The sequence below is a fragment of the Fundulus heteroclitus genome, unplaced genomic scaffold (genome assembly GCF_011125445.2).
Source record: "Fundulus heteroclitus isolate FHET01 unplaced genomic scaffold, MU-UCD_Fhet_4.1 scaffold_55, whole genome shotgun sequence".
In the NCBI taxonomy this organism is placed as follows: Eukaryota; Metazoa; Chordata; class Actinopteri; order Cyprinodontiformes; family Fundulidae; genus Fundulus; species Fundulus heteroclitus.
Genome location: NW_023396978.1, coordinates 11108 through 30634, shown reverse-complemented (window position 1 = coordinate 30634; position 19527 = coordinate 11108). Strand labels below are relative to the sequence as shown.

General features: G+C 40.5%; 1 protein-coding gene across 5 annotated transcripts in view; it reads left to right on the top strand.

Moving 5' to 3' along the window:
• The window catches only part of LOC105925585 (CAP-Gly domain-containing linker protein 4), a 45315-nt gene extending 33615 nt beyond the window's left edge, over positions 1-11700 (top strand). For all 5 annotated transcript variants that reach the window (XM_036132847.1, XM_036132846.1, XM_036132844.1 and 2 more), the window contains 6 exons: positions 455-649; positions 740-874; positions 3824-3947; positions 6850-6914; positions 8494-8572; positions 8827-11700. In XM_036132847.1, coding sequence (XP_035988740.1) covers positions 455-649; positions 740-874; positions 3824-3947; positions 6850-6914; positions 8494-8572; positions 8827-9193 — 965 coding nt within the window. In that variant the 3' untranslated portion in view covers positions 9194-11700. The remainder of the gene's footprint in view (positions 1-454; positions 650-739; positions 875-3823; positions 3948-6849; positions 6915-8493; positions 8573-8826) is intronic.
• Positions 11701-19527: the final 7827 nt, after the last annotated feature.

Genomic DNA, 19527 nt, shown 5'->3' with positions numbered 1-19527 from the left:
GAAAGATGGTGGATTCATTGTAGCAGGGAACAGGGACATTTGGTGCTTAGTGTTTCTTTGTGTCCTTAAATTCTTGTCCTACCTCCCCTCATTTTTTTTCTCCTCCTTCCTTGTGTTCTTTCTTTAGTAATTCATATCCTTCCTTTCTTTTCCTACCTAGTGTCCTGTCACCGTTTATTCCTCGCCATCCTGCCTTCCTTCTTTCTGTCCTCCCTTTTCTTCTTCTTGTCACTTGTTCTTTTCTCCGTGTCTTGTTTCCTTGCTTGTCTGTCCTTCATTCGTTTTTATCCTGGGGAAATCTGGAATTTTACATGAAGAATGTGTAGAAACCCTGACTTTAGTTTTTATTAGTGATTTCTGGCATGCTGTCCCGTTTGGTGTTCTAACAGAAATGTTTGGTCTTTTGATGCTTGCCTGTTCTTTCCCTAAACTTTGTGTATAATTGTCTGTGCAGGTATTCTTTCCCGCTCCCTCTCGTCTTCATCGTCTTCGCTGGACTCTCGTCATCCACCTGGAGGCCGACCTCATCCGCTAGTAAGGCAGCGGCTCCCCGCCAGGCATCTCAAAGAGAACATCTCCCCGGGTCCCAGGAAGACGCCGCCACCTGCACTGCTCTCCTCATTCCGCTCCTCAGCTCTTCCCCCTGCAGGTATAAAACATCGACCTAATGAAGGAGTCCTGGACGTCCTGCATCTGCTTGCATCACAGAGATGAACCGTCTTCTGCTGTGTGTTTGCAGGTTTCAGAAGTAGAACCCCATCAGGCAGCAGCTCTTTGTACGACGGCTCCGAGGTGCAGCAGGGGGAGAGGGTGCTGGTGGCGGGGCAGAGAACCGGTGTTGTTCAGTTCTGTGGGAAAACCAGCTTCGCTCCTGGTTGGTAAAATTTATATATATTTTATTTTTTTTCCCCCCCTAGAGATGAGCCGTTCTGAATTTTATGTTTGTTTTTGAGAAACCCTAACCTGCCAATACAGCGGGAGCAGAAATGTGAAGATATCATGACATTTCTGAGTGAGACAGACATGGCTGTAAAACAGGAGTTTAGTAATTATTAAAAACAAGAAAAGGGGTTAAAGGTTTATGCTTTAAATTGTCTTTAGTATTTAGTCTTTCTGCAAATCTGACAATGGCTGGGTTTGGAAATGTAAGCAGATATTTGGGAAGGTCAGAGTTGACAGATACTCTGTTTGCCTTTCTGTTATCTGTTGAAGGTCTTGCTCTCTTGCAGCCTGAATGGACCACAGTCTCAACCTGTTGTAGAAATTAGTTTCCTTACTTTGGTTTCATTTTTAACACCTCACTGACGCTAGAAATGGGTATATTTGAGTCCTCCTCACTTGGCAACATTAATTTCTAGACAATACGCACAGCAAACATTAACTTTCATAACATTTACCATGAAGTTATGAATTTACCTCAATCATCCTACCAGGGATTTATTTAGAATATTGTTGCATGAATTATTTGTTTTTATAATTGGGAACATCACAACTTTTTGAGAAATGTTGAGAACAATGTATTGGTTTCCTTCTGCTTCAAAGGTTACGCACTACTTTGTGTTGGTCAATCACATAAGTTTCCAATAATATTATATTTGTGTTTAGTGATATGTGAAAGTTCAAGAAAAAGGAATTACCTTTTCAATATTTTTTTTAACTTCTCTTTCAGTGCAAAAATCAAAAAGCTTCCTTTCTCTAATTGCTTTTTTTTTTTTTTTTTTGGCCTCTAGACCTTCTTAGGTCAGACTTTTAAATTGTACCTGTCATTCTCATCATGGGTGTTATTTAGATCTCAAAGAATTGAAGCTAAACTTATTTATTTAAATAAATAAATAACAACTTTTAATTTTAAGTCTAAGTGTGTTACATTTAGGGAACAAGCAGATCTAAATTGGTCCTTATTCTTTTTTTTAAATGGTAAAATGACTCCTTTAACACAATGCTGAATCAGAAGCCAACCTCTGTTTGTTTAATGATTTGTAACGTGTACCAATAATAGAGCTTAAGAGTAATAAAAGTAAATATTTTGTGCTTAACTCTCCCAATATGTTACCAAATGTCTGGATAAATCAGAAAATCTGTAATCTTATGGAGCTTTGAAATACATCTGTAGGAACTGTGGTCTTCACTGGATTCTGCTTGGTAAAAGCTTTCAGGAATTAATTTTCTTTGAATTTAGGGCAAGAAAGCGCAGTTGGAGGAAGAGGAAGTATCAGGCACTAGTCTCTTATTAAAAATATATTAAAACGACTCAGAATCAAGACTTCAGATGCTGTCCAGCCGATGGGAGAGATTTAATTGGCACATGAAAAGTCTTGCATATGCCAGCAGAAATACACAATTCCTCAAAGAATGACATGCAAAACACGGATGTTTATATATTTGGGGGTTTCTAAACAGTCGTTTACGTCTCGATAAATCATTCTTGACATTTTGACGCCACATCTGTCGCTTACAAATACGTTGCCCAGAAATCATAACTTATATTCATTGTCTAGCGACCCAAGTTATAGCACTGTCAGCTTTTGTAGGACCTTGGCGGTGACGTTTGAGCTTCTCAACACTCAACCAGAGGAAAGGTCTGTGTGCCATTTTAACAGAACTATAACTCTTTTATAAGCTCTGACAAAAAGACCACTTCTCATTCACAAAACACAAGTTCCTGTAAAGTATTTCACACGTAGAGCAAAAGTTAAATGCACCTTCTTTCTGAATTTTGCTTCACACTCACACAGCGAGAAACTACTTCATTGGAAATCCTCTGGTTTAAATGGATTAATTCCTAAAAAATTCACATTATACAAAAAAAAAAACTGCTTCAAACCAAACCAGCACCCAACACAAACACAAAAGTTAAGACTCATTAGACTCATTAATATTTAGGCAGCAGTTCTCCTCCGGCATCAGTCATGTATAAATAAATGCTAATGCACCACAACACGATTTCAGTCTTATGTCCCTCTTTGATACCCTTAGATAAGCATCGTTTCATTTTAACTTCAGTGAAAACAAACACTACTCCTCTTTTTGAACTCCTTTGACTGTGTGCATTTTAAAATGATATCTGCAAAGCTTTGCTCTGAACTTTCCTTCAGTTTTCAGTTCAGCCACATAAATCTTATTTAGGCATAAGCAGGTACAGACATTCACCTTTAAGGGGAGCTTGTTTATAAAATGGCATCATGGTTTTACCACCACGCATGTTAAAATTATTATAGAAAGGTTGCTTTGCAGTTCTGACACATACAATTCATGTTACTATGGTCCAGGTAATGATGAGAATGGGCATAAAATGGTTTAGGATGACTCACTTTAATAGAAGGCTTTCCCAATTAGCCCTACATGTTTAAAAAAAAAAAAAGACTTGATTGTGCTAATGACACATCCATGACATTTCACCAGTCTGTAAAAATCTGGAATTATCTGAAATTAATACATTCTCCAGTTTTGCATAAGAAAAAATAACATTTATGTCACTTCCTCTTGCATCCATCCACTCTTCTGTCAAGCTGTTTTCTAGTTTTGCAGCTACAATATCTAAAGCCAAAATGTAGATTATGTGCCATAATTTAAAAGTGAGCTTTTCTATTTGTACTAATAAAATAGGATTAAAATGCACTGAGTATTCTGCAAGTCTGAGTTTAGAAAAGTGTCTTTTAATAGCTTTGTTTTATTTGCAAATAGCTGGTTTTGGTGCATTCATAATGTTTTACAAGCATCTTTGGTGGCTTTGGTTCAGGTAACTGAGGATTTCTCCTTGCAGTGTTTCTTTTTCTTCAAGGTATCACCTCTAACTTCTGCTCTGAATTTCATTCCCCCGCAGGAGTCTGGTTGGGCATTGAACTGGACAAGCCAAGTGGCAAAAATGACGGCTCAGTGGGAGGAGTGAGATACTTCAGCTGTCCTCCAAAACACGGAGTCTTTGCTCCTCCCTCTCGTGTTCAAAGGTGAGAACCCAGGCTTATTATTGCAGCCTGGATCTTCACAGACAGCCAACAACTATAATGTTTCCTGGTCATTTGCAGAGAAAAATCAAATTATTTAACATTCTGAACAGATTCAACAATAAATCCCCAAGGCTGCTTGTGATTGCCCTCATATATACGTCTGATGATGACACTAATGAGTTCCTTTGACAGTGTCATTTGTGTGACTGCTGACACATTTGATTTCGCCCTCTGTGCGGTAAACGGTTCTCTGTTCTGGTGATTAACTGGAGTCAGAGTTGTCAAACGTGAAAGCCTAGGGCCTTTGCTCAGCAAAACTTTTCAATTTAATGTGACACCTTGTAATGAGCCAGATGCTGTAACGTCTGCTTTTAAAATAAGACGGCTAATGTCTGAATTAAGATGTTTTCACACAACTGGTTGTCAGCAAAACTGCATGTTAAAATGTGATATGCGTGATGCATCCGTTTTTAGATGGTAAGTCCGAGGATGATTAAACTGCAGGTTAGTTGTAGTGCTTTTAGGTTATGTTGGAGTACAACAGCAAGGCAGTCTGGAAAAGTGTAGAATAGATTTAATTGTTATCCATATCTGGGAAAGAGCATAGAAATGTGCATCCTTCTGTTCATCTGCTCAACATCCATCAGGGCATCCATCCGTGTCGTCTCCACCAGCCAGACCCTCTTCCTGTCTCCTGTGTAAGAGACAGTCGGCAAAAGCTTTCTACGTGTTCATTTGCGGCTGATGAATGTCTGAATATAAAGTGAAATCCAGTGAGTACAAGATTCAAACATTTCCTTTGTCTGCAGTGTTTTTGACCTCCTTCCTGCTCCAGAGGTTGGAATCAACACGTTTGTCTTTGATTGGCTCTGATCCATAATCAATAGGAAAATAAGGAGCAATATGATAGTTTTTTGTGCATTTAATTAATACAAAATATAAGACTTTTAAACATTTTCACCCTATAAACACACCAATCAAGAGCATGTACTCTAATAAAATTTAGATGACTGTTAAAGCCGCTGCTTTTCTGCACGGAAAGGATAGTTTTGGGCATCTGATCAGGATGTCCCCTTGGCACCTCTCTTTGGGGGGGTTTCTGGGTATGTCCCCCTGAGAGGAGACCCCGGGGAAGACCCAGGAATCACTGGAGGGACTTTGTATACCATCTGGCCTGGGATCCCCCCAGAATGAGCTGGAGGATGTGGCTGAGGAGAGGGATGTCTGGGTTTCTCTCCTGGACCTAATGTCCCCATCACCTGATCTCAGATAAGCGGAGGATAATAGATGGATAGATAAAGTTGAGGGTTAGGGACACAATCTTTTATGCAAACATGATCAGGATAAGCTCCCAAGTGGCAATTTGTTTTGCAGAGAACAAATTCAAAGAACATTACTCTACTTGACAATAAAACCCTCTAACACTCAGGATACAAACGTAACCTCCTACAGCTTCTGTTGTGCCTGTTATCTCAAATTATAGAGAATATCATTTTCTATCTGATTCTAACCACTACTTCTGTGAAGAAACCTGCGCCACGGTTTTTCTTTTTCCGTGTAATAGTCCTTGAAAACCCTTATCGGTTCGTCTTTCGCGAGGAACATATGCTTTGAAGCCCAAATAGAAATAATCACCTAACTTGCCGTCGGATTCAAAATTGCTATCTCCGTCAGGATACCTAGAACACATGTTATGTTTTTATGGACAGCAATCAGAAATCTGTTGGAAAATGTGGGACAAACTAGATAAGTGTATGTTGTACTGTCTTGGATTATTTTGCTATGTTCACATCTGGAAATGAAGCCGTCCAGGTCTGTCCTTTTTAAACCTGCCTTTCTTCTACTAGTAACTTGTTTTGTCTAATTATCAGGAATTAAGGTGCATGTCTAACACCAAAATTAGAAAAGTTAAAGATTCTAGGATCAGCTTTTTGCTCCTAATTGAAACACGCTGCAGGTCTTTTGGCTGAGAACATGTCAGACATTAGTGTTTCAACATCCTTCTGCTCGGGTTTTCACATCTGACCAGCTTTTTTCTGGTGGAAATAGCTGTTTTGGTTTATTTCTTTTGTTTTTTTAGTTTGGATTCAGATGTGTTGCCCTAATAGTAAGGAGGTTCCAGGGTGGCTGTTTATTAAAATAATCTGATCCTGGGGAAATTGTCTTAGACGGTATTATTCAGTGAGTCACTGAGTTATTGGATGGCACATTAGCAGCACACTGCCTCAAGTGTATAATGGTCATAACTGAATAAAAGCCATTAAAAGGCCGTTGACATCTATAACAATGTGTGCGTTTGTGAAAGGGTTTATCTGAGCTGATGGACTGTTGCACTTTAATTTTTTGGGGGATAATTTGTCTCTGTTCATGTTTTTCTCTCCGGGTTTTCCTGCTGCTTTTCTATTTTCCCCCCCACCACTGTTGGTGTCTTTCTTTAGATAAAAGCTGCTTTTTGGAAAGTCAGCTCTTGTTTTTCTTTTTCTCCTTTATTTCGTAATTAATCTCAGGCGTGCGTCCTTTCCAGCTGTCTTCCAGCTGTCTAATGAAGGATTTCACATTCTTCTCCAGAAGCTTGCTTCTTCTCCTCGTTCCTTCTGCTGTCAGCAGCTATCGCGACCTATTAGGAAAACAAACGCTCTTAGCTTTTGTTTTTGTACTCTTCTTTCTGTTCTTGTTTCTTAGTCTTGTTTCTAGTGTCTGAGCTCGGAGTTTGTAATATTTGTCAGATTTTCACTGTTAATATTCATAGTATTGGAGGGAAGGTTCAGAAAACGATAGTTCTCCATTAAAACTATTGAATATTGTCTATATTGATAACTAAATTATTATTCTGCACAATGGCTTGCATTTTTCTTTAATACCTCAGGGAGGAGACTAACACTTCATTCCTTTTTCCTCCCAGGATCCACGGTTCAGTCGACTGCCTTTCAGAGCTCACCAGCTCACGCCTCAGTCACCCCGTCAGCGGTAAGGATTACACTCAATTATTTGAAAAGTAGAGCTGCAGTCAGAGGTTTCATGCACTCATCATGGACTGTCATTAATTTTAGCATTCATTAAACCAGCTTTTCCTTGAAGATTATACAACATGTACCTGCAGTTTTTTTTTTTTTTCTCAAACAAACCGAGAACAGAAGTTTGAATTTACTGTCTACAAGCTCAATTATAAACATACAACCTACTAATACTTATTTAAATGTCATGTAGCAAGTTACCTCAATCACATGTTTTTGTAGCCATTGACAAGCTTTTAGTATAATATTAGCTGGATATTTTCCTACTTGTTTGCCAGCTCAGTTAAATTGGTTAATTTCCTGGCTCTGATGAAGCCTTCTTTTAAGGATCATTCACAAATTTTCCCGGAAAACGAGGTCGGGTCCATTCCAGGAATACTATTTCAGTCCAATTCATCCATTTAAGTCAGTTCTTATGTGTGTTTCTCAGAACACTTTTCTTTTTAGAAAACCTGACTCAGTTAAAGTTTAAAAATGCACTAATGCTCCTGACAGAAGAACAGCCCCCATGCATGATGCTGCCACCACCGTGGTCGACAGGTGGGGGAGAATTGTTGGGTTACAAAGCCTCACCTCAGCTCCTGTTGCCTCATCGTTATTTTCCCGAAGGGGCGAAGGGCAGCCCCAAGTTTCAGTCGAGTTTAAAGGTGTTGGTCTTGGTGCGGGGACTCCTTTCTTTGCCGGCACTTTCTCAGTCCATGCACGGTTCACTGTGTGTAAGCAGCTTTCCAGCTTTAACTTTGAGAGGCTTTTCTGGCTTGTTCCCGATCATCTTCATTGCCATTTATCTTGGGGTGACGGGTTAGCACTTTATTCAGAACTAGGTTGAAGCATAACATGGACTTAATGCCCCAGTGTGTACCATCTTCACACTGGTGCGCCGTCAAGTGCTGCGCTAAATGAATTACAAACGACCTCGTTGTGAAGCGCGTAATAACTACAGAATATAAGCATGAGCATGTCAACATGTCCTCCATGTATTAGCTACTGCTAATGGCTACGATCATCGTGTGAAATGCTTTTTTTGCAGTTACCAAGGCCAATATACATTTCTCCCTATATTTGCACTGAGTTCCTTAGACTTTCCCATTATTGCTAATTACAATAGGTAATGTCAAATAACTCCTTTTTGTGATGGACAATAAAATTACCAGCTGCAGTAAAATCATATCCACCTAACGAGAGGGTGTCATGCCTATATTCTGTCTTGCTACCACATTTAGGAACCGTCACCACCATTTATTGAAGGATGTAGGTGAATGAATGTATTATAGTCTGCATGTATGGTTTTAATTGATCAGACTAGAGAAAATGCACAATACATATTTTTTTTTTCTTTTTTAGAGATGTAGTTGTTGGTTGTATGCTTGCCTAATTTCACCCTGGAATAGAAAACCAAAACCAAAGAATAACTAAACAAAAGAGCAAATTTCATGGCATCCATGTCCAGGATGTGTGGATTGAAACTTTAGACCAGAGCTATGTTTTCATTTCTCACTCGTTGACCCTGACTGACCCTGATTGCCCTCCAGGGACAATTCGTCGCAGTTTCAGCACTTCATCAGCCATCGCCACTCCGAAGGAAGGGAGCAGGAGGAGCCCGGTAACCAGGTGAGAATCTTCTCATAACAGTTTTCACATCTTTCTTCCCTGAGCTTTTCAGCTTCATCCTAAATCCCCCTCCTCTTCAGAGCCCGAATCACTACATTTTTAAATGCCGACTTCATGCTTCTGCTAAGGAGAATAAGTCGAGGATCAAACCCAAGTTCATATAAATCACCGGATGTTTCCTTTCCTCAACACATATTTTCTCATAAATCTGTCTTGCTGTCTTTTTCCCTGTACTTTCACAAACATCCATAAAGAAGTCGCTCCACCCCTCACCGACGCCGCTGGAGCAACCTGAGCGGTAGCAGTGGAGGACTTCCTGGAAGCACGGCTGGATCCAGTCCTTCCTCCTGCTCAGAGGCCCAGGCGCGCCTTCACGTGGGCATGCAGGTCTTCCTGAGCAGCGCCAACGAGATGGCCTTCATCCGCTTCTTGGGAACGGCGGACTTTGCCCCGGGGCTCTGGCTCGGTCTGGAGCTCCGAAGCCCGAAGGGCAAGAACGACGGCTCTGTGGGCGGCCGCCGCTACTTCACGTGTCGGCCCGGCTACGGCGTGCTAGTCCGTCCCAGCCGGGTCACCTATCGCGGCATCAACGGTTCCCACTTGGTGAATGAAAAAAGCTGAAGACTACTGGAAACTGAGGATGGGTGGCAATACGATGCTGTCTAAAACTTTTGCATTTCTAACTTTTGCATTCTAGTTCTCTGCACCGCGGAGCTTTGCGCTAAAGAAATAACAGCTTATTAGTCTTTAAAAGTCTGTAGGAGGCAAAGAGCACTTTATTAAGAAGAATCTGTTTTGCATAAAACTCAGCAATACTAATCTGATTGCACTGACAAGCTTTGCCTTCATGGAATTGGATCAGATTGACTGTATGGGTGTTTGCAAAATGCCTTTGAAAACAAAGAGCTAATTTTGATCACATCAGCTGGGATTTTATCAAATAATTATGATCTAATTAAAGGTGTCCATGTGTTTATGTGAGTGCATGTTTGTCAGGAGCACTTGGGAACAGGAAATTATGATTGGTTATAAACAGACATAATGGATGTCATATCCGGCTTATTATTGGTTAATATGATTAAAAGATAAGTTGATCTTCTCCATCCATCAGGATCCAACCACATCAACAGTTGTTAACGCTATAGACTGGTATTTTCCTACAGATAAATGATGCTCTGTTTGGTGGCATTGCCAATACTTAACCTAGTTATGGACGGTCGGTAATGTTTAAAATTAACTTTTTATTTAATATCTCTGCTGTGTATTCTGGGTTTATACTCCGATGTGCTGATATTGTGGCCAGCAGAGTAAACTACAAACTGAAAGGAGGAAGTTGTGGCAGATGAAACCTGGATGTTAGGCTGTCAGACATACTTTAGTTCTGTCAGTGTTTCCCTACCTTGGTTCTTGATGCTCTCTAACCTTCATGCTTTAGATGTTTCCCTGCACCAAAATACCTGATTCAAAGGAATCAATTGCCCTAAATAATTCCCATCAGATTTTAGCCCAAGCTTGCTAATTATCCACCAGCCTGCAGAACCCTCAACAATTATTAACAGCCCTGGTAAACATGTCAATAGCTTTCAAATAAAAGTAACTTTCATAGAGTCCCTGATGCAGCAATGCCTAAAAGAAATGTGCCGACTGATGATTACAGTCGAGGAGCCTTGACCTTGTCGGATTGTTTCTCTTCCAAAGGTTCAGGAAATCTTGTTAATGCAGGACGTCAGGGTTTATCTTTATAGAATAAAACAAAGAACATATATATTTTGGTGTGGGCTTTGTTCCCCTGCTTAATAAATGCACCCAAATTAATATGTATTTTAATGCTTCTTACACATCTTTTTATCCATGGTGCCAATAAGTGTGCTTTAGACATGGAAAGATCTAATATATGCAGGGCTGTTTGTCTTGAGGACCAGGTTTGTGAAACATGGTTGTAGAAAGAAATTCGGTGAGCGAAATGCCGTCCTGGTTGAAATCTGTTCGCTTAATCCAAATCTCTCTACATCGTGCTACAATGCCGAATTCGGAGCAGATCCTCACTTTTGCAGGCATGCTGCACTCCCGGCTCATAGGAAGAAAATATGCTGGTTAGCAGATTTCTATCAAAATCTTTATATGTAACATGCTGTATCCATAACTGATGGTAACCTTTCTTCCTTTATATATTTGATAACTAAGTTTATTTGATAACAAAACCCTTAAGCCCTAAATATAGGAAATAATGCTTAAAAGGGTATTAAATGTACACGCAGTAATAAGCTAATATGGAGAGCAAAGGATAAGTTAGTTTGAGGGATTAACCATAGCTCCACACATCTGTGCAGTGTTCTGGGATAGAAATGTTATTGAGATAATGATTGGTTATAAAGCTTAAATATTGTAGAATTTTGTCCAGATTCTAACCTGCTGAGCCGTTTTCACCCATTATAAACAAAATGTGTTACACCATTACTACAGCTCATATCATGCAAGATGCAAAAAGAGCATTGTGTCCACCATTATATTCCATAAAACGGCACTTAAGAGACGTATGTGAAAACAGCACTCAATGGGCCATAGTAGTACAAGATGCCTGATTAAAACAGCTTGACACTAGAACCGTACAATCATCAACAGGTTTCAAGGATATAAGCTGCCGTCTGATTAGAGCGTCTGAGCAGCTCGGCTGAGAGCGATTTGTGCATGTGGAAAACAAGGCTCCTGTTCAGTAAAACACTCATGGTCCGTCCAATTAGAGCGAGCCGGCCACAGCGGCAGCAGCAGAATCTCCAGTGGCCTTCCCTCATTGATCTGTTTTGGTCAGGCCCCATGTGATTGAAAAGCTGAAGCCAAGGTTGACTGAAATGTCTGCAACAGATGAATGGAGGGAGGAAAAAAAAAACAATAACAGTCCTAAAGTTGAAACATTTCCTTCTACAGTCACAGTAGCTTCTCCTTTACATTAAAGCCATCTTTCATGTATTTTTTTTCCACTTTTTATTATTGTTCAACTATATAGGCACTTGGAAATTTCTGCACTAATGTAAAGTCTTGAGTGGATGTGTGACCGAAGGGGTTCAGTCTTATAAACCTACATGTTCAAACTCTTCCTTAAAGAAATAAAAGGTGTTTTATTATCTTTCTCTCTGCCTTTTGCTCCTTTTTTGTTTTATTTTTTTTTGCACCACAGAAATCACGCTTTTATGTTCACTTATTGTTCAATTCCAGGAGGTTTCACCTCTGTCAGTGCTGGAAAAGAAATCCTGCCACGGAAGCGGCGTTATTCACCCCTCGTAAGCCTGCGTTCACAAATCCAGCGGCGAATAGGAGTGACATGCCTTATTATGCCGTGATTGTGGAGCAAATTGATGTTTGATTGCTCGCTGTAAATTGTTTTCTATGCTTATTGTTGTTTATTTCTTAGTCCCAAACAGGAGAGAGGGCTCAGCTGAGGCAGTTGTTTGCTCCAAACAACTCGGATGAATTTGTAGGCGAGTGAAAAAACGAAGTCAGTGTCATGATTTAATACATTGTAGAGTAATTTATGCAGCAAAACATTGAAGGGTGAATTTCTGAATTTGGCTGTGTAGAACTTGTGGCCCACAAAATTACTTGCAAAAATTTTGTTTCTGAAATGTTGCTTCTAACGTACATGGAGAGTAACAGAAATGTGCCCAGGCCAGGACTCCGGCAGTACTGTGAAAACGACTTTATGAACAGCCCAGTATATTTCAGCTCGTGGCCTTCAGCGGGTTCCTTTGGTTAGTTTGTTAGTAAAGTTTTCTCTGTTGAAGCTTCACCTGCTCAGAACATTTGTTTTTGCTCAGCTCTCTTAAAGCAGTGTTGTGTAACTTTTAGCCACTAGGGGGCGCTATATCTGAAACTTCCAGGGTCAGTGCCCCTGAAGGCCACTGCCAACACTGCACAGTCGCAAAATTAAACAGTCTCCCTCAGTGTTTTGGAATCTGATAGCAGACCACTTTGTACCAGCAGAGTGAGAAGTCGTGGAGTTACATGTAAAGACAAGGCCACATTGCCGCCTCTAGATTAAATCCTACATCAGAGAAGCAAAAATAGCTGATCCAGTGAGTGTCACAATGGGTCATGTGACCTAGAATACGCTCATGTAAATTACCACTAAATATCCTCTTCGTTACTAAACACTCGGTCTCCTGTTTGTGTGGTTACAAGCTGCCCTTGAAATTGTGCAGCCCAACTTTATTTTATGCTGTGGCGAGTCAGTTCTGAAAACAAAAGGTGCAACATGTTCATGCTGGGTGCCACTATTACTTTTAGCATAAGTGCCTTAGAAAAGGACTTTTAGATATAAAACCAAACAGGAGGCAGGAAACCTGTAGCCAATGAGAAATGCAGCGAGGGTTCTGGCAGCAAATCACATTTTGAATTGAAAAAGCTTCCTGGATGGGAAGCGAAACATCTTCAGCTTCAGAGTAGAAGTCCAGTTTTATTTCTTTGACCTCTTTTGGATTGGTCATGACCTGGATGACTGAGAATCGTCACCAACAAACTGTGTTTTCTACTTATATGCGTTGTTGGGTGTAGTACGCTTGGCGTAGGACTGCACGCTGCCCCCTAGAGTCTAGGAGAATAGTGCTACTTCGGTGGAAAAGCTTCACGCAGCATAAATGCTACAGACGTGTCTGCAGTGCTCTGCTTGTATGTGCGTCTAGCATAAATCAGGATTTTGGGTGGAGTTACACTTTGAAGGTGATGATGAAATCTTTCCAAATAAATCCAGATGAAAACCTAAGAAGAAAAAGCACAAGCTGAGCCAGCTGGCCGACAGTAACCAGCAACTAGTGGGGGGGGGGAAGTATGATGGACAGTTTTTGAAACCTGATACCATGACTGTGCCAGGCCTAATGGAGACCAGAATCCCATCCAGATTTTGGAATTCAGACACGAGGTTGCAGATATGGTAGGCAGGAATTTCCAGCTGATGGATAGTTTACTGGTGTCTGATGGAGGTAATGCTCACATTCTGCTGATTCATGTCTTTTCTGAGCAATTTAACCCTGAGACGCTGAATTAGACACTGAGAAATGTTAACATGAAACTGAAACCATTGTGCATGAAGAAAGCTCCTTTAATTTGAAAATATGTTTTTAATCTGACTTTTATTGAGCAGAAAACTCATGCCTCTCTTCAGACTTTATCTTGCCATTCGTCCGTGAGGAAAGTTGGATCAGCTCCAGCCTTGATGTTGAACTGAGGGGCTTTTTTTTGTCCATATTTACACCTTGCTTCATCCTGAAGCACCAGGGCTGTTTGTCTCATCTGACCAAAGCGCGCAGCTCCAGTTATTATCATTGATTGAACTTGACTTTGTAAAGTGCCTTGAGATGACATGTTTCATGATTTGGCGCTATATAAATAAAATTGAATTGAAATGAATTGAATTGTCTTTGGGCAAGACACTTCACCCGCATTACCTGCTGCCAGTAGTCAGAGAGTCCGGTGACGCCGGTGCATGGCAGCCCCTCCTCCGTCAGTCTGCCCCAGGGTAGCTGTTGCCACAACGTAGCTCACCACCGTCTGGGTGTGGATGGGTGAATGACTGACTGTGGTGTAAAACACTTTGGGGTTATTGGACTTGATAAAACTAAGCTGAGTGGTCAGTATGACTGGAAAAGCACTATATAAGTTCAATCCACATTTACCATAAAGCGCAGTATGAACGTCGGTGTTCACTGAAGCGGACGCTAAACCTGCCGAGGCTCAGATGTGACCGCAGAGTTGATTGATGTGAGTAAATGTTCTAATATGAGGCTCTTAAAGTTTTTGTAGATCAACGTATCTAATTAATAATGGTTGGTCTTCAATCACGCTGAGCTGCTGCATTACTGCGAGACATTGCAGAGGGTGAGACTCGGTCCGGCATTATTTACAAGTGATTTATTAATTAAGCTAACCGGCATTATGATAGTTCTGCAATACTGCCGGTAGATTAAGGTGACCAGATTTCGCTAAAGAAAACTGTGGAAATCTCTGATGTTGTTTATTGGGGGGGGATGATGATGATGACGACGACGACGCAGAATCTCTAGGAGTTGGTTTGTTCTGCATGACCTGCAAGCCGTAGAGGAGGGGAAGCTGCATTTGGTTGGTCACCCTGCGGTAGATGGCGTCATGTCTGTTTATATCTTCTCATCGCTCCCGATGCTGGCTTCTATTTAGCCTCAAAAAAAGATCATCAAAAAACAATCAAGATGGCAGCAAACAGGCTTAAATCGGAGGCAACTGGACTTTGGTTACAACAAAGGTCTTTTTTTTTGTAAGCATATAACGTGGCTAAATGCCTTTCAGGTTTCGGTAGTGTTAAGCAAACCCTGGTAGGAAAATAGTGTTTCCTGGTATGCCTCTAAAGCAGCCAATAGGCCTGTTGATATTGTTGTTATGCCAAGATGCCAAGAGGTGTTGCTGCAGATTTCTTCAGTTTCAGTCTCTGTAAAAATGTTTAATTATGGGTCTGACCGATGTGCCCTTGTCCTGTTTTGGGCCTCTAAGTTTATTCACCTCAGGAAATTATAGATTAAAGCCCCCAGATACCAAAATCAGTTTTTTTTTAAAAGTATAAGTTTAAAAATACTTCATTATATTTGATTAATAGAATTTCTTTAGGGGTCACAGCAAGCGTGGCAGCAAGGATTTTATTTTAAAAAAGCTGTTATTTCACAATCTTTTTTTCTAATTGTAAAAAGAGAACTAAAAGTAAAATGTTCTTGAAATGAATGTATTTGTCCTTGATTTGAGCAGGTAAATAAGATTATTTGCCAATGAAATAAGATTTTTTGCACTTAAGATGGAGATGAATGTTTTTTTCCAAGTGCAGTATATCTAATTGTCTTATTTTATGGGTCAAAATAGTCATTCCATTAGCAGATAATCTTATTTATCTGCTTCTATCAAGGACAAATACACCCATTTCAAGAAAATTTTACTTTTAGTTCCAATTTTACAGTGCTACTTCTTGAAAAATATCCTCAAATCAATTTTTCTGAATTTGTACAGTGAGATTTGCTCTTGAAAAATGTATTTATGTTGAGGCTTTTTAAACATCCTTACCAGGGTGAAGACACAGTTGCCTTTTTCCTAAAAACTGTCACCTTTCTGCTCAGAGTCAAGGTTTTGGACTCTTAAGAACTATTTCAGTTAAATGTTTCTATAACTGAAACGTTTTAGTTCCTGGTAGGTGGCTGAATTAAGGTCTTACAACATCAGAATTTGGTGAAATCAATCATTTTGGCTGGAGGGAGTCACTAAACGGATCCCCAACGAATGACAAATGATCTGAGTGAGCCCACACTTTTTGGTGTGACGGAGAGAAACTGGAGCTTAGTGGAGGAATTTAGTTTGTTGTTTCTAGATAAATGCAAACCAGCAGCTGCACAGCCCTTTGTTCATGTTTACAATACGGGGATAATCCTGTTGGGTCTCCATTCACCTCCTCTGGGTTTATGTACTATAATGACCAGCTCACTGTATGTAATCCTGTTTATTACATATCTAAATTACCAAGATGAGCTGCTGTATTTCCCTTTGCTTATTAACTAAATCGGCTGTTACTCTAGCTTTCTTCTGCACCACTTTCTAATCTAACCTGGAGATCAGAGCAGAATTTTCTGACCAGATAATGAGAAGAATGTGTTTCACCTTTATCAATGCTGCTCCTCCTCTACAGCAGGACTGCAGTGCTTTGCATGTTTATTGCAGAAATGCTGCTCGAGGCTGCAGCTCAGGAGAGCAGCAGCTCTGTCTGAACTGTTTCTATGGGATGATCAAACCGAGTTTTTAAACTTGGTGCAGAGCTTTCCGGATGTTTTTCCTGTTAAGGATTGCTTGTTTCAAAGTTCTTGATTGACTGTGATAGATGTTCTAGAAGCAAGTGAAAATGGCCCCAGATTGTAGCCTTAAACCCTCTTTTTTTTTTTTTTTTTTTTTTCAGCTCACCCTTTTGTAACGAAGGTCAGAATGACTGTCAGTAAAACCAGTCTGCCATCTTTATTAGCAATGATTTCTCCTGGGCGTCTGGAGAGACTTGCACTCTCCTTGGCCTTCTCTCATTTTTAGCTCTGCTGTGCTCTAAAAGACGTCTGGGCTGCTCCTGCAGCTCAGTAAGAAGAAATTGTCATATTAAGTTAAATGCATGCCACTGCAAAAGACAACTAAAGATGAGCAATGATGATTTAACCACTTACAGCTAGCTACAAATTGCAGAGCGACAGTGTGGGCAGAGGTGAGGATGCCATTCACAGGGTTATTGATGGGTTATTATGTTGGAGAAAAATACAGTGTTGTTAAATAAAAACAGAGACATGGCTCTTGAATAATATCGTTTGTAACCAAGACAAAATTGTATGTACTTAAGGTCTAAATTAAACCTTGGTGGGATTTTGATGTACAGTTGGGGGGGTGTAGAGTTGAAGGGAAAGTAGCAACCAAGAGGTTCTAATTAACTGCACTTAATTAACTGATTATCATCAGTGTGACAGTGTAAAAGCAGGAGTTTGCTAAGGAAAAAAAAGGGAAATCCTCTAAACATTATGGCAGCCTGACTTGGCACAGCATAATTAGAAAAACAAACACTGTTGAGTACGGTGGAGGAGGAATTATGACGTGGGCGTGTTTGCAGCAACATATCATGGACACATCATTTAGTAAACCATGAACTCTTCTATTTACCATGTATAAGTCATCAACAGGACAAGGATCCCAAACAGATAAAATCGAATCAGCAGCAGAATGGCTAAAAAAGAAAGAAAATCGAGTTGTTTTAACTGTCCAGTCAAAGTACCGGTCTCACCCTGGTGGTAACGCTGTTACTTTAAGAGAGATGTCCAGAAATAAATGTCAACCTGGTTTCTGTTTGACCCATCCGAGAGGTCCGTGCAGCCATGTTCCATAATGTTGGCTACCACGCCCCTCCGCTTGTCCAAAGGTTTCTGCTTCTCACACCTAGGGAAATTCTAGAGTCTAGGAGAATAGTGGAGCATAGATGCTGCAGATGTTGTGTCTGCACATCTCATCTCTGTGCGGCATGTACGTACGTGCATAAAGCAACCTTAAGGAAACCACCACCCTTCGTGTTTTACGTGTTTCTGCTGCAACCTGCCTAATTCAGATGATCACATTCCATGTGCAAACACATGCTGCAGTCTGTTAATCACCCATTCATCTCAGTCAGGTGTGTGACAGTGGGTAAACGCCTAAAACATGCCGGGTTAGCGGGTCCTGAGGACCAGGGTTTTAGAGAAAGTGCCCAGAATCATCATCTATGAGTCAGTGGCTTGTCGCACAGGCCACTGACTCATAGAAGTGCTGCAGACCTTCATACTTCCACACGATGTACAACGTGCTATTTTGGTGTTTTAAAGTGAAGCCAAAGTGGCACAAAACCTACGCCAGATGTGAAGTGGCAGATGCTGGGAGTTGAAAAATCTGAAATTTTGTGGGTTTTTTTTTTTGCACTGCAACAACCAATCAGGACCTGGATGTGGCTGTGACGTGGAGTGAAGGACTTCAGCGTAGACCAAGCTGTTTTCATTAAATGTCGAAGACGAGCTTATAATAGCGGTCTGCGGTCAGCATGAGTTGTACGACTCAACTAATTATTACTACAAAGACAAGTCCAGATTGGACCAAGCCTGGAGAAAAGTGAGTGAGGAGGCTGGAGTGGCAGGTAAGTGAAAGCATGACTAGACGGCGCCATTGTATTGCTGTATTTCTGGCTTGTCGGCCGCTGTGCAATTGCTGCCACCTGTTGTGTGAGCGGCCTGAGATAATGTCAGGCTAGCAAAAGTGGCGACATTGTGCTGCTATTCACGTTCAATGTGAACACAACTTAATAGGTGTGTTTCTGGCAGCTAAACAGAAATATACAGAGGGTTAGAGACGTAGAAGATGGTATGTTCACCCGTTGCAAGACAAAAGCGGCGGTAACGTTTAAAGAGTTCTCCGAGCATCCTGTGTCTGGCGACCTTCACTTTCATTGTGACAGTCGAACGCTCTGGTTACTGCTGTCGCTCTTCCTGTGATGTCTATTTAAAACATGCAAGCTCGGCGAACAAAAATTACATTTAAATTCAACCTAGAAAGGTTCAACTGAAACAAAAGCAGCAGACAAATTTAGTCGTTATATAGTAATTTATTAATTTTGGTGAATTGGTTTTTTGAAGGGCAATGTACAGCTTTTACCAGAGCCATGGTACAATACTTTATAATTCTACAACATTTACATGTGCAGTTGGGTTTTTATACATCGAACGACAGGTGAGCCGTGGAAAGAGGAACACAGAGTGAACGTGGTTTAAACACCGGCACTGGAGACGAAGCAAAATTAACTCATCAGCCAATAGAAAACTTTAAATATACTCAGTGTCAGGACAGCTCATGGACTGACCACTTCCCAAATACCATGAAAGCAAAAGCATCAAAAAAATAGTCTTTCACCTCAATATCGATAACCAATCAGAACAGAGAAAAGCAGACAGACTCGTTAACAATGAGAGCAAACCTGCCGCTTCATCCACATTTATATTCCACAACAGCCATCCCGGGATAGGAAGAGGGAGAAAATATACAAATTTGAGATGGAAATCAAAGTACGAGATCAATCCAGCAACAACAATGGGTTCTGTATGTAGAGGAAAAAGAAATATTTAACAGAGTAAAAGGAAACCGTCTTCAGGGGATGTGACTGCAAAGTTTGCCTTCAATCCTTTAAAACCACCTTAAAGAACAAACAGCTCTTGTAACCTGAGTTACATCTTTTGGGATTATTTTTCCTACGGACTGATAAAAATACATGAAAGCAGATAAAAAAAAATCAAACAAAAAAAAATATGTTGGATTTGAAAAGGTGTCCATCAATAATTTATACTGCCACTTCCAAATAATAAATAAATGAATTTATAAATAAACAAGCAGGCAAGCAAAACATCTACACTTTG